The sequence below is a fragment of the Ammospiza caudacuta genome, chromosome 1, assembly GCF_027887145.1.
Source record: "Ammospiza caudacuta isolate bAmmCau1 chromosome 1, bAmmCau1.pri, whole genome shotgun sequence".
Taxonomy (NCBI): domain Eukaryota; kingdom Metazoa; phylum Chordata; class Aves; order Passeriformes; family Passerellidae; genus Ammospiza; species Ammospiza caudacuta.
This window is the reverse complement of record NC_080593.1, coordinates 107,376,087-107,398,477: the sequence shown is the minus strand read 5'-3', so window position 1 is coordinate 107,398,477 and position 22,391 is coordinate 107,376,087. Positions and strand designations below refer to the sequence as shown.

Genomic DNA, 22,391 nt, shown 5'->3' with positions numbered 1-22,391 from the left:
GAGTGAATAAAGCTCTCTTCACAAGATACAATGCAAATCTAAAACTAACTGGGGCAACGGATATAAAATACGCCTACACTTCACAGTCATGTCTTCAGCTCAAAATCTGAAGTCACAGGTATGCGAATAGATCAAACATAAGCAAGAGATGATAACATGGCAAAAATAACCAATCTGGACAGTATTTTCAAATTTTACTCTCCTTTTTTCTGTCTGAAAAAAATCTCATTAACACTGAAGAGGCAAAGTCTGCCAAGCTTTGAGGCTCACAGTACTTTGAAAAAAGTCCAAAATAAATGCACTTTTAATATGACTGACTCAGTTAAAAATCACGAACAAGAAACCATGTATTAAATAAAAGTTTAACTTTCCCATACTTAATTTAAAATTTCTTTTTAGTTCTATCTCCCATGCACAGGTCTAAAGCTACCTACAGCATTAACTAACATTCATTCTACATTTCAATATTATACATCAGCAGAAAAACTGAAAGTTCCTTCTGTACCAATTCACAAGGTACAAAGAGAAGCAAAACATGAAAAGGAGAAATATTCTTCTAAGAATAGGAAGCTCTCTGAAACACACTGTACCTTGACTTGTGGAAAACACAGCCAAACTGCCATGGAAGATAAAGTGCTGAGAAAATCTCAGCAATATTTGACATAAATCGCTATCTTTCTTATATTATTTATCCAATACTCAAACATTTAAAATAGAATGTATTTGTTTTCATATGAAAAATTAAAAACTTTGGCATGTTCTTCTCAGCATAATTTGTAGGTTTTGTCTTGGGACATTTATCTCCCTATTATTTATAAAGGTCAGAACTCAAGAAACAAGAAATTTTGCTCTGAAAATGAAATTGGTTCCAAATACCTATTTGACATCAACCAGAAAAAATACTACAGAAATCCACCTCCATTTATTGTGATACTCATGCACTTAACACATGCATTTCTTTTATTATCCTCAACAAGGACGGTGCATGTGAACTTCACTAATTCTTGCATACACAGCACATTTTTAATTTTTAGAATTATAGCTATGCACACAAATGCCTACACATTTATATATATATTTGAATACATGTTTGACTTTTATAAAATAATACAGAAATTACATAATATATCTATATATTTGAATATAAGGAGAATTTAATGCATTCTATTAATATAAGGTACCACATCCTGAAGCAACAAAACCTTCAGTTAGGTGGAGCAGGGAAGCTTAGATGAGGAAAGATAGGTCTTAAAGTAAGGTTTCAAGCAGAACCTATTACATACTGTCTGTGACCCACAGTAGTAACAAACTAAAGATGAGGGGGTTATTTTTAACAGTGTTTTAAATAGCTTGTGCTTACTGCATTTAACAGATCAGTAATAGCTGTTGCTCTATATCAGATTAGAAAAACAAAGTGGTAAAAACAAAAACTTTGGTTTCATTAAGAAACGGGCAAGTGGCAGAACTACAAAATCAGCAATGAAACAAAGGAGCATCACTGAAGTCTTGAGTAATATAAAACTCAACTCCTAGATGAATGAAAATATTATGACAACTTTTGGCCAGGGGGAGAAATCAAAATAGATTTATTTTGGTTTCATTTTCAATTATTTCTTCTCAGGCTGATGGGTAAAATATCTAATACTGTGAGCATTAGATATTTTAGATTAAACTACTCCTTCCTTGATGGGAGACAAAATTCTTTTTCCGCATGCTTGAGCAGTGCTCAGATGGAACTGCAACCAAGAAAGAATATTAAATATCTGTTTTAGATACTAGTGAAACCTCTTGTATGGAGGGAACCCACACAGCATTCAAATCACTAATATTGGAAACATTTTCCAATACTTCCAATGAAAACTTTTGTAAAGGAGGAAGGATTCTGGTTAAAATTGCACTATACTTCACATTCTACCAACCATCAAACAGATCCAGTCTGAACTACAACTTGGATCCCTCCATTAAATGAATGGTCTGTCACTTTTAAAATATTCACCCACAGAAAAATCTCCAGCACATGCCTATGAAAAACATTTTTTCCCCATACACTTTCCCTACATCTCATCTTGAGATTATGGTCACACAAACCAACTACCACAAGAGGTGAGGAAAAGCATTGCAGGAAAAAAAATAAATATACCCCACCAGGGTAACTGAGACAGGAAACAGTGCTCCAGGCTAATGCTGTTATATAAGTAGGAAGAATTCACTTTAGAGGAAGAAGTTACCAAATTACCAAATGAGACTTGGAAGAATTGTCTTCTGAATGCCAAAAATAAGCTCCCTTCACTTGGTCCTTGACATGTTCTCATAAAGACCTTTTATGAGTACTGTAGAAAATGGTAAACATTTATTCGTTCTATCAACACTTCCAGCCACTACTTTTACCTCATGAAATGATTCCTTTCTACAAACATAGATAATTAATTATGTTTACTTTTTAACCATCAATCTTGATAGCTGTGTTTTAAGAGACTAACCTAGATTTTAATCCCATATATTAATAATGGGTGGAATTTATACAAATTTACAGCATTATTTCTCCAACTCCTCTCAACTGAAAAGCCAAATTTTGTAAGGAAACATGCACATTTCTTCTTTTGTGTAAACTATACTAAATACTCCACCCGAGGATAAAGTATTATTGAAGTCTTGTTGGCATGACAGCTTTGAAAAATACTATTTATCCACAGTGTAATAAGGAACCAGCAACACAACTTTTCTTTAAAGTTCTATCTATGAAGGATTTTTCAAGAGCTACCTTAACTGAAAATTGAATATAGACATATAGAATACAGTAAGCATAAAATAAACTGTGATTTAAAATGAATTTTTCAGTTGAGCTGCTATATAAAAGCTGAAACACAAAATTCCTTCTAGATACACTTCTATGAAAATATAATTAACTGTTTCAAATACTGACAAATATAATCTAATGCAATAATCCTGAGTGCTTTAGAAGTGTATGGTTGACTTAATAATTATCCACAACTAAGTATTTCTAAAAACCTCAAATTCCTTTATCAATTCCAATACTAAAGAAGGGAAACAGCAGTATTTACTGTTTTTATCCTACATCACGATTTCATCTTCAAGATCTTACAACGTATTTATCAAAACTTTTATTGGCAAAATTTTATAGCCATGACAGGAGATTTCTAAGAAATTTGGAGTTATCTGGACACAGGCATTAAACTGAGCAGACTCCTAGCTTCATTCTAGTAAGGGCTTCCAAACATTAGAAAGATAGCTAAGCAACATCAACATTTAAGAAATACATCTACATGCAGATATAAGGACCTTCTGAAAGAATACCATAGTTCTACCCTCACCTGTACTTGTTTTCCTTTTACATACAATAAAAAATAATTAAAAAGAAATCTGTACCTAGGATTTCCTCTTAGTGCAGCATGATGAAGAGCATTAAACCCATTGTTGTTGGTGATAGTAACATCTGCTCCAGCTTCTAAGAGTACAGCAAGGATATCATCACGCTTTTTACTTATTGCATCATGAAGTGGAGTGTCTCCCTCAGAATCCTAAAACCAGAAACAGTTTATGTCAATTTTGCATGCATCCACATTAAAAAGATGCTAAAATAGCACTAGGAAAACTGACTGCATAAACACAAAACAGCTCTTCTAGACCTGAGTGCTGCTATATTGCACAGTTCAGAGCAAGCTGCCTCTCATCTTGCTCCAGTTTTGCAAATGCTTCAGTGGGAAGCCCCACCCTGAGCTCCACCATTGTACAGACCCATTATTGCCAGAACCATGCTTTGTACCCCATAGTGCTGAACACACTGGGGTAGATAATGACTTCTCTATGCTGCTCATCCAGATGGAGTTGGATGCCCAAATTACAATTTATAAATAACAGGACAGCAACAAAAACTAATGTGACAGAGGGAAAACTAGACAGGCGAAAGGAGGCACGGAATTTTGAGTAATAAATGCTAAGTTTAACCAGCTATTAACCATGTAGAAGACAATACCAAAATGATAGTGTGAAATTAAAGCATAGGCAAATCAAAATAAAATGCAGTCCAGGTACTAAAAGTAGGCATATCTGTTGTTTTAACTAAGCATATAGCTTTCCATGAAGCAAAAGCCAATGCCATAAAGCAATATTAAGCTTTTAACTTGTTATGGCAAGATTTTATTACACAAGGCACATGATAATACTTGACAGCACAAATGAACAAGCAAAGAATTTATACTTGTAGCTTAATGCTTTATTTTTCAAGTATCCCAAATAAGGAAAAAATACTTGTTACTCCTAGAAGCATTTTGTACATTACTTATTCAAGGACGCAAATGGTTGGATTGAAGAGAAATGCCCTAGACCAACAGCGAGAAAACACATCCATTTAAGCTTACTTCCAGCTACATAGGCAAAATCTCCAGATTGATGCTTCCAGTAAAATTGTTGCACCATGTAAGTCAGGAAGTCTCCTGCCACCAACACTGACTCAACTGCAAGCTAACACAGAAACTGAACATTTTAGCAATTCACTAGTACAAAAACAGATCTCTACAGTGAGAATCAAAACCTGCCAAACAAAAAGTGCCAGAATATGGCACTTGAACCAGTGTGAACCAATTTGCCAGAACCAAATCACGTAGCTTTTATTTGGTTTAAATGCTTGCATTTAATTAATATATGTTTACAGAGTGAGTGGCCACAGTAGTAGAGTGCTGGCCAGTTAAATTCCAGTCACGCCTCAGTCTCACTCCCCTGTGTTTTCATTGACAAAATCAATCACCTACTCACATTTGCACATCGCAGTTCCTCAGCACACATGCTGAATCTGGAAGTTAATTTTTTTCAATAGCCAATTATATTTTCCAGATGCAGCATCCTTGCACCATTCCACAGACTTTTTCAACTGAAACAAACTTCTGTAATTTAGACTAGGGTAAATCCACTTTGGCTACCCATAGTTCCTATGTGAGTTACAATCACCCTTCACTGGTCTCAGCACATGAAACTCCTTATTATACCTTCTGTTCAACAAATACTAAACAGGATCTGGATGGATAGAACAGCTCAATCTCAGCAAGACCAAGACAGTACCTCAAGAGTCACATAGAAGGAGATAAATAAACAATCACTATGCTCATTAATTTCAAAAACGTTTTTGCTCATCTTTTATGTGGATATACAGCCCCCCAAAAAATCTGATTGTTGACATGGCAAAGCAAGGAGGCAATATCTTGTTACTGCATATCTTGATTTGCCCAGGCCACTACAGCTTTTTCTGATGCCAATCTCTTCAAACTTACCCATTCTCATTTGTTTTACTAATGCAGTTCATGCAGCTGCATTCAGCAGTGGAATACCTGCTTATCTGATAGCACATTTCCATTCTACCTGCTAAACAGGACACTGCACTTATGCTACTGCTTCCATCACCTTCATTACAGATGAAATTCCCTATGAAATTATGGTACTTCAAATCCTACACGAGTGCTTTCTCGATAAAAAGCTGAATATTCGAAAGTGAATCGGATTAAAGAGTTCTATCAATGATAAGTCTGTTTTGGGGAAAAAAAATTAAAGGTTTCTTTTAACAAAACTTTCCAGAGTCTTATCAGCCTGCTAAACTGTAGCTTGCAGAAGGAGCACAGAGTTGTGGGTTCGATACAGGAGTAATTAATCAGGAAGGAAAGTTAACAATTAGAAATAACTACAGACTGTGAAAATAGCAATTAGCATCAACTATAGAATAAAGCAGGAGTCAATCTAGCTGTCAAGAAAACAAACAGACTGAACAGCATTTTTGTTACAGTTGATCACATGGTGGGGTAAAGGTTGAGACAGAGAACTTTACCATCTCTGTTCCTTTCAATCCCATTTACCATGATTTTTCTATCACCTACATGCAGCAAATCACACAATTCAGTAGCTGAAAAGTGACTCTCCATTAAAATTTACTTTACCTGGAGACTGGGGTGGCAGCCAAAGTCCAGTAAAGTCTTGACAACTTGCAGATGACCTTTGTTGACAGCAATATGGAGCGGAGTCTGCCTGCGCTTGTTGCGAGCATTGAGATCTGCGCTGCCGCGGTGCAAAACCTCAATCACAGCACCCTCGTCACCAAAGGCTGCATGATGGACAGCCCGGTCTCCATCTTTGTCCTAAAGTGGAAACAATTTGATGGAATAAGAAAAATGAGACTTCCATGACACCATTAAAATAGCCAATTAAATAATTGCTCAAACTGCAGCAATAAAGGATGAAGAATCACTTCATATAGAAACACACATGCTCTAAAACATATGACATTCTACAGCATATATAACTATTGCCCTGAATCTGTGTGGTTTGTTCATCAAACTCAAATGGCTTCATTTGGGTTCCTACTATAAAACAACAACTGTCAAGAAAATATCCAAATGAAAAGAACGAAAAAACCCACAGATTAAATCCAATGCCCAAACAGTATTACATTTAATATCCCAGGGTAGTTCTTCCTGTAATCTCGGAAGTATTATGGCTCAAACCACAGGGCAAGACATGAATATTTTCTTGTTCATGTAATTAGGTTAGTATTTATTAGGATTTATTATGTGTCTTGGTTTTCACTTAAAAAAAACTTTTTCCAAAGGAAATTTGTGACTGATGCTGACATTAACTAGAAGTTCTGATTCTGTGTTGATGATTCACAGTGTTAAAACTCTGATTCAGTTTGTTTCAGTTTCACACAAATTGAGAATTAAAATGTGAAAGTCAAATTTGTCAGTTTGGGCAATTTTAACATTCATAGAAGTTGACTGTACAACATGAAACATTTTAAAATATCAATCAAGCGATTTCAGCATTAATGACAGTATAGAAAAGATAGAAGTAAAATGGAAGTTTACATGATTAAATAACTTCCATAAGGTAGTTTCTAGCTAGGTATTTCCGCACAGTTTAATGTAACCATGCATTTGTAGGATTCAATCTTGAAAACAGAGAAACGCTGAAAATTGTAAAATAAAATCATGACTGATCAAGGGTTCACTGCCTCTCCTGAGTGAGCTTCGGTTTCTCATCAATTTGCTTTTTCAGCAACATCTTTCCAAGTACTTTTTATTATATATTGCACATTTCTAAAACATTTTAAACCTATGCCAAAATTAATAGCTCTTAGCACAAACTCTATTTGCACAATGAGACTAGTTACAGCATTTACAATGGTGGAAGAAGACTTATCACCTAATTATCAAATGTATCTTTTTGAAAACATGGATATGGTTTTCAAGATAGTCAGGGCACTACATAGCAGCTTAAACAGCTTCTTGAAAAGATACTTTTTTTCCCTCTAAGTCAACTCACACTACCAAATTGCCTTCTCAGATTGCAGGATTCCTTCTCAGGCTCATCTAACAAGAACCAACAGTCAAAAAAAGCCAAAGTTTGCCCATTTGGGAGGGAAAAGGATCAGAAAGGGGACCTTCTCTATATTTTTCATCTGGTTATAAGGATCATTATGAGGCAATCTTTATCAAAGTGTGACAGTAGTCCTAAACTGCTACAAGACTTGTATTTACAGAGCACTTGGTTTCACAGAGGCATGGTAATTTGTCTTTTCATGTTTGCAGTCTGAAAAGTACACCAAGATATTTATGGATGAAACCCTGTATAATTATTGACTGTTTTAGTTTTACCATATTTCAATTCTGAGACACAACCGCCTGATTTTATTAAGTCTTAATGTACAGAATTCCTACTTTAATAAGCAGAGGTCCAGTTATCATGCAGGCTTTTCTTTAGCTCAGCATCAAAACAAATAATCTCAGAAACTAAATCCTACCCAATAGCAATAATTCATCTAGAAAAAGCTAGCAGCTAGTAAACCATCTGTCCTTAAGACTTACATTGACATTTAAATTTATATCTAAATACTAAAAGCACTACATTTCTATACATGCCAACAGTATAATATAATACTCTTCATATAATAACTGACAACCATTAGCATTAGCCTTCAGCCTAGAAGGTTACATATTCTTAATATGCAATATCTACATTGGGTTTTTGAGCTACGCCAATAACCAACTGTTCTCTGACTAAACAGAGGCCACTTGTAGTCTACATTAAGACATCAGAGAAAAACAGAGGAGAAAACAATGAGGATATTCCCAGAAAATGTAATCATAAATGGATATACTCTGAAGTAATGACTTTAAGTGTAAAAATATCCAACTTAGCTATAAAGCAAGGAAAGTAAGGATTTTTATCCATTGCTTCCATGCCTCAGACCACAACAGTGAAGTAAATGGACGACATTTTTGCTCTCTGCTTAATGGGACGGCTCTGCTGACCTTTGCATTTCGTAAACAATTATGTTTATAAACATTATATATATGTTTAAAATATTGATAAAACAGCTTACATTTTTAAAGTTTGAAAGATGTAACTACAAATCTAATAGTATTATGAATATTATTACTATTATAATAACCAAGGCAATTATATAATCAAGTGGGAAAACCATCCTCACTTCAGCAACACAGTTATATGAAGACGGATTTAAAAGTCAAGTAAAATCCCTGACAATTTTTTTTATGCTAGTGTAATGGTGCTTCTATAGCCTGAGCAAACATGAAACTCTTCACAATTCTAGTGCTAGTAGATTACCAGGTGGATTGTCTTCAAACTGTTTAAGTAGTGCTTCTACCTATCTCTTTAACGCTTCTAACTGTCCCTTCAGTCCACCACTTGATTAACATGGCAGCTCTGAACACCAGAGTACAGACAAAAAGCAGTTTAGCCTAATTTTACCAGTATTTGCTTTATACTGCAGTGAAAGCACTACTTCTATCATGAAGTTATTTCACAGAAATCAGACCACAGCAAGTATGTATTGCATCAATTTAAGCCAGAATGAAAGCTTTATAAATTAATGGTGTGTCTGTAAAAATAAAATAATTTTAATTCCAAGAATTACATTGTCTCATTAATGTCTTAATATTCTTTAACTTCTGTATATCAAACACAATATAATGCTAGATGCTCAAGCATGTGAAGTTATTTTTCTGTTATGCAAACAACAACTGGGTGCACAATTAATTTCTCAGCATCCCACTAGTCTTCAGTTTTTATTATTAATAAATCAAATTTGACAGATCCTTCTTGTGCTTCTTGCCTTGTGCAAAACAAGAAATGGCTGCAATATCAGAGTGCATTCTGTGCAAATAATTGAGTAAAAATCAATTCAAAATGCAAATATCAGAGTATGCTGATAGATAATTCTCATGAACAATTATTCTAAAAAACCTAAACAAGAGGTTTAAACTTAAACTTCCATTTTTAGAGAGGTTTAAAAAAAAGGCACTGAAAAACTGGTCACAGAGATGGCAGTTTATACCCAAAGATACTGCTATTACCTTCTGCTTAAACTTGTTTTAGTTAAGAATTGAAAGATTTCTCCTAACTCAATTTTGTATATATAAGAAGCATGGCAAGCATGTGAAGTTGGAGATGCAGCATCTATAAACATCTTTTTCCCCTCAATGCCACAGGGGCATTGTATTCTACTGTTGAAATGAAACCAAAGGAAAGAAAGAAGGGTATGTTGGCTTACATAGCTCTATCATGTTAGTTGTTGTATTTCATTTAATAAGAAGTGGTAAGGAATTAGATATTGACCCTTCATAATACTGTTAGTAGGAGTCTCATTTAGTAGGAGTAGGAGTCACAATCACAGTTATAAAAGCAGTTTTTCACTCTGGCATTTAAAAAGAAGGCGAGTTGAGTACAATTGTTATGCATGTAACAAAGTTTAAGGACACACAAAGCATATTTTGAAATTTTTAGGTTACCTCTGCTTCTACATCCACGTTCTGTTTCAGAAGCAACTTCAAAATGTCGACATGGCCGTTCTGGCTTGCAGCTTGCATAGCTGTGTGTCCAGCACACTGCCCATTCACCTGGAATGCCAACACTTGCAGGTGAGTTTCAAGACACACACACACCCCTGTAAGGCTGTTCAGCAGTAGAAAACTCAAAGCAACAGCATACATAACAGAATCAAATGAACAATTTTAAGATGCCTTCTTAGCATATATAGATCACCTAGAGCTTCTCTATTTCATTTCTATATTAGCTAAATTGAAGGAAAGAAGAAGAAATGGATTTATAACAAACATTAATGATGCTTGAATTAAAAATATTCATCTTTGGGTGACTCCTGTAAAGGCAAGATTTTTGAGAACAAGTCTCAGATGTATACCTGTCCTCTGCTCTATGGTACAACTTCCTTGCCAAATTTATGGCAACAACAGGAGAGAGTCTGAACAAAAAGCCATGTTTTGTCAAATCTTAAGATAAAAATCAGTGCTCAGAACCAAAGTTCAGACTCTTATCTCCAAGCACTACTACTACTGTAGTTAGGACTGTAACTTTAAAATATGTTCTATAAATGGAATCCTATAATTACTAAGCATTTTATTTTAGACTTTTCAGTATTAGACAAGTTGGTAAAAGAAATCTGACAGAGAACAGATTAGATGATCTACCTTGTGAGTTTTAACAAAACAAAACAAACTCACAACAACAGCAAAAACATCTTGAAAAATCTACCCTACTTCCTTCTATGCCCCTTGAAAAAAGAAGAATTTGAATATCCTTCAGTAATTGTGAATGTTTGGTTCTCTGCAGCAACCCTGGCAGTCAGAGGCTGAAAAGTATCTTAATTTACGGCAGACAAAAGACTACAAAATCTGTCCAGCAAGAAAGTATGTACAGCTCTGTGTTCACACAGCCCACACACATTTCACAGGACAGCAAATGGGAGAAGAGATACTGGAACTAGCTGTATTACTTCTAAGAAGACACACTACCTACTGGCAAGGAGTATTCAGAACAGCTGCTCTTCCTTTAGTACTAGAGGCCCCCCAAAAGAGATATTCCCAAAACAGAACACTCACATCCACGTCTGGCCTCTTTAGCAAGTCTTCCACTTTAGCAACGTCTCCATTGGCAGCAGCTTTAACCAATTCTTCATTGAGATCTCCAGACTCTTGGGTTTCAAATAATTTTTTCAATAGCTGGGACAATCTCTCTGTAATTGTTAACCAAACGACAACTAAGATTCTAAGACAATTCTAATTACACAAGAACAGAAAAAAAAAACCCAGCCACATTTGTTTTGTTTCTAAGGCCATGTACATAGTAATACGCAGACTACCATAAAATAGCAGCTGTAAAATGACTGAGTTTGAAATAAGAGCTGCACCCTAGTACGCTTTAGACAGTGGAGACTGCACATTAGACACTTCAAAACAAAGATGGTTGAACCATAAATAGCTTTTCTCCTGCAAAACACAAAAGGGTGGGACAAGGTAAAACCATGACCTTATGTATTGCTATTACAGACTTTCTAACATTGGGTATAGCATGTCTTCTGTGATTTGAAACACTAAGTTGTATTGCTCTTCTAGATAGTTTTATGGCCACTGTACTCGGTTCTTTATTGAGAAAACTCATGACATCTATGTCTCCTTAGGAAAAAATCTAGAAAACTATGTAGAAAGTTTTCTTGGCATTAAAACAAATATGTGAAGAGGAAAGAATAACTAGCTATGACTAAAAATAGGAAAAATTCTAGTTTCAATTGAAAAGTGCCAACAGAACACAAAACATGCTGGACAGTTTTTCTGCCTTGTTATTATATGAATGACAGCATGTTCAACAAAAGTGAAGTGTGATTACATAGACACCAAAAAATCCCACTGTAATTAGTCACAGGATGTCTGACTAAATTATAAGATAGAAATTTTAAGGAAATAAATATCCTGAGTTATAATAAATAACCACCTGCAACAGATCCCTTGCTTGTGCCTGCTATCTTAACCACCTCTTAAACAAGGAGGCTGCTTGTTACTGCCAGTGACACTCTCTGCATGCCTCAGTCCCTATTTCAATCTGATGTCCCTTCCAACTATTTTGAAGTCTTTAGAGTGGACCTCCAAAGACACACCTGCACTGCGACCAAACAGAAGCGCCTGATCAATATAACAACATCTCCATATTGACTGCAAGCTTTTTTCCTATCTTTCTCACATAATACTTCATTTACTCAACTCCAAGGCTATTATTAATCTTTTCATACAAAGAGTGTATTAATATCTATTAACAATTTTTAATTAACACAATTACTTGCCATACATATGGCAATATTACTAGTTGTTCTTCAAACTTACCACCAGATGCATTACTTATAGCAGATCCTGCTGATGCCACCTTTGAGACAGCTGCTGGATTATAGGTCCAAGATGTCCCACAAACTTCTACCTTTAAGTCACTGTCTGAATAAATCTGCTGGACCCGACCAACTTTACCTAAAGTCTGAATTAAGGAAAACATCAAATGTAAGTGAAACATTCAGATACCTAAATATTTTATTTTTAATATTATATAAATTTTATGAAGTCCATTGTTTAACAGTACAATCACTACTACTTTTATATAAGTTTCATTAGGTAAGCAGATTGCTGCACCTGATCAAGTATTACACTGAGTTTGACCAAAACTTAAAAGAAAATCCCTTTTAGACTGCAGCAGCCTCCAGGTACATTACAATACTGTCCAGGTACAATACAATAAAACACAGGTACATACCAATAATGTACAGGTACATTACTAGAAATACTGCACAAGCCTGACCATTCTGTGAATGCAAACACACAGTTACTCACTGGAAGCATTGCCTCAGCCCACTCTCCATGACCTCTCTGGAGAAGCTTGATTCGCTCCAGGTCGTAACACACTTGCACAAGGTCTCCCACTTGGAATTGAGAGGTTCCTCCTTCTGCACCTTGAGCAGCATCTCCACTTCGGACAACGTTGGCCTTGGTGAGAACAGCTGGATTAAATGTCCACCTAAACAAATAAACATTTAAAGAAGATCTTAAACACACTATTTGAAACATATGTTTTAAAATCATCTGTTGTGTAATTTTCTGCTTGTATGCCTACAAACTTTCTGTGACTGGATACTATAGATACTATATTTGCTGTTAACCATTTTTTTGTCCATCAACTTGCCTCATTGATTCATTAATTGTGGCTCATTAATTAATTTCAAGGATAAGCTTCAGAGATATACATTTGTAAAGGCAGTTAAGAAATATCCTGCCTATGGAGAAGCAAGCTGACAGCAATGTAGAAGCTATACTGTTACTTTATTTTCACAGGGCTAGGAAATAACTGGTTGAAAAGCAGCAGATCCAAGTTGTCTCACAAGGACCGAAGTGTCAGGAAACAACATAAGAAGAAGACAGAATTTTGGCCCTTCCCCCCAGGTCAAAAGATGCAACATTAAGTTATAATAATACTTTTCAATTAAATGGATGTCCCAGATATACCTCAATTTTCAATCAAACTATCCTACTGGTAATTTAAATTGCATTGATTTAGAGGAATGACACTGTTTTGTCAGGAAGGAGACCACAAGACAGAGTAGCTCCTGTCACTGACTCTGCTGACATGACTGCCAAAAGAAAAGCCACTTGCATCCCTTTAGCTGGGAAAACAGCTTTGTTCTGCATTACTTTACAATATTAGCAAACAGTATCCTGAATGAACAGTACACTGTTAATTCTTTCTGAACAAACTGAACAGGTCAAACTCCATATACAACTGAAATGATATTCCATTCACCTGCTACTTTTTAAAGATAAGCCCAATACTTGAGAGCAAGAGAACAGAAAACCATGTGGCCATATTAGATTCAAACCCCGCTGTACAGCTGGGTTTGAGTCTTAGTAACATGGACGCAGCTAAGCAAAATTAAAACCTAAATTGCTTGCAGGGAGTATTTTTGGCTTCCCCAATACCTCCTATTCTTGGTCTGTATTTATATAAACTAACATTTCTTTGACTAATAAAAGGCTAGATATGGACCATGCCAAGGTGACTCTAGTTTAGACAAGATCCCCCCTGAAGTTTGTCACCTGTCCTTTTAAATTACTTTCCTGAAAACCCACAATGAATTGCTATTACCTTGCCTCTTGATACCATGGGATAAGATAGTTTTTAATTAAAAAGGAAGCTACTGCTTAAAACACTGCATTTTGCAAATAAGATAGTCTAGAATGTAATTTCTTATTGTGAACATAAATTTTCACAAGTGAGAGGCACAGCAAAATTCCTTTTCCCACTAAAGCATCCTCAAAGTGAAGTCCTCATTACACATCTAGAAGGAAATCTTAACATACACAAAAGGAGAAGAGCAAGCTTCTGGCACCAAGTAATCACAATCACTGAAGGCAAGGGAAGTTTGTGAGAAGCAATGATGAAGGCTATAGAACAAACCTGTTGCCACTTGGATATTGTACTACAATGTCGTGGTCCTCATCGATGCCACAAACCGTTCCAGTTGTTGTTAAAGTCTCAAACATGCCATCAGTCCATCCTCCATGACCATGCTGCAAAGACTGCACAATTTCCAAGTCAAGGTCAATGTTTACAAGGTCACCTATTTGCAGCCCACCAGGGTTTCTGTTACCATTTTGCTCACCTGAAAGGGAGTAAGAAAAAAAAAGTTTACACCAGCATACTAATTTTCCAAGTAACTTAAAGAGCAGAATTTAATTTCTGAGACTCACAGAATTAAGGTTGGAAAAAACCTTTGAGATTTTCAAGTCCAACCACCAACCAAGCACCACCACCATGTTCACCATTGAACCCTGTTCAAAGTACCTCACCAACATGTTTTCCACACTTCCAGAGATGGTGACTCCACACCAATGTCTCTGCAACCATAGTGGCCAAGAGGTAAAAAAAAACTTTGGAACCTCTGGCAACAGAACTATGTGTTTCTTGTTGAGTTTTCATGGCAAATAGGCAAATAGCAGTGACACTGGCAAATGCTAAATACTTGTGACAAGTTCCACTATGGACTCTAACTGGGATCTTAAAAGCTATCATATGGTGTTAGACCTCTGGACACATAAAAGCTCTGGTGTCAATAAAACAACAGTGCTTTTGTGCAAAGAGTTAAATTTATTACATCTCTTAGTATTTAAGCCAGTTCTGTAAGAATGAACAGCTATGTTTGGCTTTTTAGAAATACACTGCACAGGACACACAACACAATTTATAACTTAATGAACACTTAAAAGCTCCCTTGCCATCCCCTTGGCACACTGATACCAAATACTATTTAGAAAAGCATGACAATTTATCATTAGTACATAGAAATGTTACTATTTACACTTCACTAGTTGTTGCATCAGGACAGTACTTTTGGATGACATTTAGAAAAGAAAGGGAAATCCAGAGTGAGTATAATTAATACTAATCAACATGAATTCACTTCAGCTTACCTAACACAGGACAATGGTCTCTGTAGAAAGAGCCTCCTTTTGCATCTTGAACACATTTCAGGTCAGACTACGGAGAGAGATTGAGAAAACTTTAGTCCTCAGTGACCAAGTCTCCAGGTCAGTGAAACTAGAACTGAAATATTTAATTAAGAAAGGCTGAAAATTATGTGTACAAAAAACGTGTCCTATGATGCACATAATCTCAAATACTTTCCAATCTATCGGCCTTGACATTCTCAAGACTTTAATAACCTTTAAAAATATAAGAGGCTATAAAGGATGAGAAATTTTTAGTTCAAAGACAGGAATTAACACAAAGCACCTTTGCATTGTTGTATTTAGTTATTTTTCCTTTTAAAAATAATTCTGTGAACACAAGCAAGGAAACATCATTTAATGCCTGCCAGTGCTGCCCACTCTTCCCAACACTTTTTGACAGATCCATGTTTAACTTGGAAGAAAACTTGCCACTCAGACTTTATAAAATGAAAACTTCTTAATTAAGAATATGAGGAAGGGTATTACTTCAAAAAAGCCTACAAAATACTACAGAGAGCTAAACATGTTCTTTTTAAAGAGAAAAGTTTTAAAGCTCATCCTTCATAAAACTGTCTCATATTATGAGAAAGAGATGCTTCAAGTGTGGTAATCAACTCCTACTCATAAAGCCAGCGGATTTTCTATAATTCTCCTTTCCATAATGTGTAATGCTTAATTCCAAATAGCTATCATCTGCCATTGTTCCTTATGAAACAAGTCTCGCTAAACAAAGGACATATTTGTGTGCAAAATAAGTTGGGAAGGAGATCAGAAACTGCAAAATGTGTCAGAATATTCTATGGCATGGGGGAGGAAGTAGGGGACAGGTGGTGGTAATGATATAATTAACCACAACTAAACATACTTGAACAATTCTTTTACCCCTGCCCGAGATTTACTGACAGACAGTCCTCCTGCAAAAGGATTAAAACGCAAACTCTGAACTCTTCCAAATCATCAAGCCTCTGATGAGCACAATACCACCCTTGGCAACTGGTAAGCAGAAACAATACAAAATTCAGTGTATGTCCTGATCTATGAAGAATGCACCGTCACTTTAGAAAAACGATGAAGACAGCCAGAGGAAAACAATGAGCTTTTAGCCGCTCTTCAAATCCCCCGAGGGAGCAGAGAAAGCTCGCTCGGCACAGCAGCAGCCGGCCTGCGGCAGGATGCTGCCACCCGGTGGGCAGGTGCTGGGCTAAGCCCGGCCGCAGACAAAGGGGCTGCACGGCCCATCCCAGATGGCAAAAACTCATTCATTCCCCGGAACCAGGCAGACTGAACGTGCCCGGGAGCACTGCGTCTCACCCACTGAATACAAGCCCTCCGTGTCAGGCACAAGCAGCTGTCTGTGAAGGAGACAAGGAGGGGTGCACATGCAAGAGCTGCTGTCACATTCTTCAGAACACTAAGAATAGAGCACAGGAGAGTCCAAAGGCTCTCCTCCCTGCCAGGCAAAATCAGGGTGAAAGACTGCCTGGGTTACAGCAAGTGTTAGTGCACTGAGAAGACTGATGGCTAAAACCTAGCAGAAGAAACAAAATGTTCATTAAAAGGCTAATTACTATTTTGCAGCTGACATTACTAGGAAGCCTGTTATGGTACTCTAAATTTTCAAGGAAAAAAACACCCCAAAACTCAGAAACCTGCACTTGAATTTTACCCTGCCTGCACTGACCTGTACAGTTTATTTCTGGAGTATAATGATATGCTTGGTTGAAAGACTAAGTGGTAGATTGGTGTCCAACCTCAGCTTCACAACTGTCTTTCTTTCTCTTACATGATGTAGTCAATGTTACATTGCTAAAGAATAAAACAAGAGTCTGATCTAACTATAGCAGAAAAGCAAGGGAGCGTGGCTTTTTTTTTTCTTCTTTCCCAGAAGCCTTCCACAAAATAATGGAGGACCCAAAACACACAGAAAGATAAGACACTGACAGATACTAAAGTAGCATAAACCAACTTGTATATAAGCAGAGTGCCTTTGGCAACGTGGCAAACAGCACTACTAAGAAAAGTACTATCAACATGATAAAGGCCTGCAAATACCTTAAAATATAACCAAACCCAAACAAGATTCTGGAGTTTTAAGACAGAAAACTGTAGTTAATTGTATTTCAGTGCCACAAAAGCTGGGTAAGCAACTACAATTTTCCTTCTAGCACTCAGCTGTTATACTTGTCAGAGAAGGAAAATAAGCTTTATCCTGCCCAAGTAATTTAAGTAAAAAATCAGGGATGATGGTAAGCTCGTCATCACACTACTCAGAAGACTGCATGGCAAGAGGCCCCCCTAGTGCACATGGAGCAAAACCACATATAGACGGAGTCTAGATGCACCAGACTTTGCACTTCAGAGAATCTCACTGGGATTTCTAAAAGTTATGAGTCACCCTGAGACTTCAAAGTCAATCAAAATAGCAGATTGTTTGGAGATGATACGTACAAGTGTAAAAGGGAAAGTACCAAAACAAGGGATGTTAGAATACAAGTTTTAGACTCACAGTGACACCACCAGAAAAAGAACTAACAACTGTGAGGCTGGATATAATGTAAATACATGGTGGAGATGAACAAATCAGCTTTTCTACAATGACTTGATGGAGAAATCATTTGATAAACCCCAAGTAGGATTCTTTCAGGAAACAGAAAAATAAGCTAAAGATCTTGTAGAATTTCTGTATGATTAGAGACAGAAAGCCCAGTTAAGCAGGCAATCAATCAGAACTCAAGGAAAAGCATGCAAATCAGACATTGCACTGCACAACTTGCAGGTCAGTTGATGCACATGAGCAATGGGCAATAACAGTCTTTGCCTACAATGGAGAACTTTGGTTTTCTAGCACCCACACTTTAACTTCCTTAAAATCTGCATTCTAGCAGTATGTGGTGCTATTACACAGAGATCACTACTTGCCCAGTAAAACAGGAAATATAGTAAATGCACTTTGACATATCATCCAATTATACCAATGGAAACAAACAGCAGCAATTTCATCTTCATAAAACTTCAGAGAATGAGAAAATGTAGAGCAAAGTCAGCAGCGCTGCCAGATGGTGTAAAAGCACCATTATCCCTGACCTTGAGGAGGAAAACAAAGCTGAAGGAGCAGCTGACTACAGAAATAACTTTTAAGTTATTCCAATCAATATGGAATGCCATCCATCAATACCAGGGAGGAAGGATCTACAGACTTGGTAAGAAAACGAGCTGTGCTGCTGAGAAAAAGAGGTATGTTTGATCCAGATGCACTGATGCAGCATCTAACATCAGCAGCAAATATCAGGGGAGAAATTAATACTGATCTTACAGATACACCAGCAGGAATACTGCCACAGCTGCAGTTGTTCAAGGTAGCACTGAATACACACAGTAAAGGTCACTTTAAGTCTTTAAACTCACAACAGCTTTTGGCAAGGAAAGCAGCCCTTTGGAGGCAAATGGAAAAAGTTCAGTGCATGCTGCTTTGTCACCAGATTAAGGCAACAAGAGACTGCATAAATCTGTATGCTTTAGCGAAAGGTTTATAAGAAACGCCATGTTTCAAATTTCATCAACTCAAATCCTTCTCAAGAAGCTGGGAAAAATGAAGCAATAAATGGAGAAGGTAGAAGATGGTAGAGAAAGTTACTGAAATTACAAAAAAGTGTGAGTCACAGAAACAATAATAACAGTTTCTTACAGAGGAAACAAAACCTCAGGCAAGTACTGGGTGAATGGTTTGTAACCTTACTATTTATTATAGACACTTATAAAAACTTTGCATGTGCAACATTTTTTTTAAGGAAGGCACAGTCTTCCCTGTCAGTTAATACTATAAATATATTGGAATATGATCAGTAAGTACATTTCTCCTTAATGGAAATATTTTTCTTCGCAATACAGAAAGATGAAAAACTTGACTTGGTTGAGACTACAGGAGAAATGTGACTACATCAAAAAGAAGCAAAACAAAGTCTGCTGACAAATGCAAATAAATGCATAAGATAAATGACCAGAGAAGTGAAGATTTGACTGACATTACAGATCTGACAGTTTTAACTACAGTGGAAGAACTACTACTACACTCACATAAAATGCCTAGTATATCAAGATATTTACCTTGCTTTTATTTAAAGAAAGGAAGTGGTAACAAGAAATTCTTAAAATCCTCTAGAGCATTTTCAAATAATAACTTCATGGGTAATCCAAATAAAAGTTGATGAACAGACATTAATTATCAATCACCAAGAGGCAAGCAATCTCAACTTCCCTTATGCACTCACTATTTGGAATTTGTGGAAAAAAGTACACCAGCACAGATGGCTTACATATCACAGTGACAATGATGGATGATAACTACAGATACTTCTTTCAGAGGCTACACAGATGAAAGCACAATCCTGCAAAATGAGAAACTAGGAGAGGCTATTCACAGCAAAATAAGGCAAGTGGTACAGAGAAAAGAAATTCTGAAAGAAACAGACTCCTAAATGAAATTGATTTAGGACACTCCTGTAGCTGGAACTATTTTCCAGTGAAAACCAACAGAAGTCACCATCCTCGGCTCACATGCTATGAAGAAATAAAATCCAGCCACAAGTCCCAAAAGCAAAATCACAATCTTCCCATTAACTTTTTCATTCCATATGACCTCTCTTGCAAAAGGATGTGTTCACACATTTTTGGAAATGAAAAAATGCCCAAAGCAGGTTACTTGGCTGACAGCTCAGTTTGGCTCAGGACTCTGAATACATACAGGTAAGAAATGTGAGTAGCATAACAAACCATATAAGCCAACAGTAGTTCATTCTTACTGAGGATGTAGCAAACATTTTATCTGACCTAACAGCATAATAAACACAGATTTCAATTCAGGAATTTGTGACTTGTGGCAACAGAAACTCCCAGACTTAAATGTCAGACTTTACCAAAAAAACTCCAAAAAACAGAGGCAAGATGCACTTCTCAGCCACTTCATACGTAAACACAGCAAACACAAATAAAACCTCCAAGTATCTGACCAGAAATAAATGCATGTTTTCAGTCAGCACCTGCTGTCCCACCAAGCAAACCTCATTTCTCCAAAGCTGGCAGGCCACATAGATTAATTTTGAGGACCAGATGCAGCCTATAAGCTATCAAACAAGAACACTGACTTACAATAATGAGCTGTGTTTCTTTAATCAGCTCCATTAGCATGAGTCAAGTGTTACCCATTTGCAAGTCAGGGTCTCTTCCCAGCTGTATTTACATGGCTACACACTCTTGAATATTGTTGATTCCACATTCTCTGGACGTTTTAAACCAATTTCCAAGTACCAAAACAAGTTTTCCCCAACTTTATGTGAACTTTCTGACAGAGTCAGCTTTATATAACTGCACATAAATAGTAGTAAACAATAATAATGAATTGTACACTTAATTAATTATTAACCAGTTATAAAATTAAGCATTACATTCAAATGACTCTCATAGATATTCAAGAATCCATTCTGTCTGAAGTAAAAATTGCATTTTTTGAAAACATCAAAGATAAAATTAGTGTAGGAATGGATTACATTCAGGTAAGCACTACTTACACAGCCTCCAATTATCCTTTCTGTAGATCCACGTATACATATTTTTTTCTCTGTTATCCTAAAAATAACATCTACATACATAGTCTCACACACAGTCTAACAGGATGTTTTTTAAATTAAGCAAATATTTGTATTTCTACAAAACTTGTGTGAAGGGCCACCATTCACACAAGTTTTGTGTGAATTTACAGCTGCAGTACTTAATGGAGTTTTCTAGAAATATTTAACATTTTCAAAGGTGACAAAAGTTGGGAAACAGTATAGTTGATTTAAAAATAATAACTTTTTTTTTTAAATTAAGGGAATAACTATTTCAAAGCAGAATGTAACTTATCTCAAATGTACTTTTCTCATGAAACCAGAAGGAATCTTCAATGATTCCACAGCACTTTTATTATGTAGTCCAAAAATTTTTAACATAGCAACTGAAGTCATAACAACTACAACAAGAAAAAAATCAGTTGATCTGTATCTCATTCTATCTAGATTTTGTAACCATTACCTTTCCATGTATCACAAGAGAGAAGACACCAAACATTTATTTAATGTTATACTACAAAACACAACACACATTCATTTTTGCCAGTATACAAAGAATTTTCTTTAGAACTGGGGGACACCATGAAGCATATAATTTAATACTGACTCATATTTTGCCCCTAGGATCTCAATGCATCAGAAAAGCTGACCTACACTAAATTACTTTACTCTTTTTAAATGTAATACTAAAATATGTATGTACTGCAAAAGTGGTATTTATTTTCATTTTAAGTATTAAAATTAGCTGTAATTGAGGCTGTAAGGTCAAATAGTTTACATTCAAAAAAGTAACTGGTCATTGTATAACATTTTATTACTGTTACACATCTGACAAGATGACACTTCAATGTTAAATTAACATGGTTTTCCCCTTCACAATCAAACCAAAATCATGCAGAGAAAATGCTAATTACGAGGTTTTAAGCAGCTGATAGTCAAAGTAACCTTTCCTTGACCCACATTAGGATAAGAAAACCCAGCAACAGAAGGCACTTAGGCTAGAGTCTGACCCATTTTCTTTCTAAAGCTGAAGAAGTTGCTGGAGAAGCTTCAAAAGGAAACAGAAAAATTTAGCGCCAAGAAAATTAAGGTTGTAATTTAACTCAACACCTTTCCATTTGCAAAAATAAAATAGCTCTCAATAGCATTCCAAGTACTGAAGTAATTTAAAAACTGCAAATCTTGCAGTAATCACACCAAAATTTGAAGTCAACGGAACAGTTCAGGAGTTGAAAAACATGGTTTTAAAAAAAGTTTTTAACTATGCTTGCCTTCATTCTTTTCTGAATTTTAATCTAAACACAACAGTAGCACAGAAAGATAAATGTGTGTGAGGCAAATATTTAGTGTGCCAGAAAGCAGCTCTTAACTTGTAGTTATCCACATTTAGTAAATTCCCAGATCAGACTTCCTTACTAATACATATGCA

The 22,391-nt window shown here is 36.1% G+C and overlaps 1 protein-coding gene across 3 annotated transcripts in view; it reads right to left on the bottom strand.

Annotated features, from left to right (window-relative positions):
* The window catches only part of MIB1 (MIB E3 ubiquitin protein ligase 1), a 76,969-nt gene that overhangs the window by 40,378 nt on the left and 14,200 nt on the right, over positions 1–22,391 (bottom strand). For all 3 annotated transcript variants that reach the window (XM_058818265.1, XM_058818273.1, XM_058818282.1), the window contains exons 5-12: positions 15,321–15,387; positions 14,308–14,512; positions 12,690–12,873; positions 12,195–12,339; positions 10,920–11,053; positions 9,813–9,920; positions 5,943–6,140; positions 3,388–3,539 (exon numbers count right to left, since the gene is read on the bottom strand). In XM_058818265.1, the coding sequence (XP_058674248.1) occupies positions 3,388–3,539; positions 5,943–6,140; positions 9,813–9,920; positions 10,920–11,053; positions 12,195–12,339; positions 12,690–12,873; positions 14,308–14,512; positions 15,321–15,387 (1,193 nt within the window). The remainder of the gene's footprint in view (positions 1–3,387; positions 3,540–5,942; positions 6,141–9,812; positions 9,921–10,919; positions 11,054–12,194; positions 12,340–12,689; positions 12,874–14,307; positions 14,513–15,320; positions 15,388–22,391) is intronic.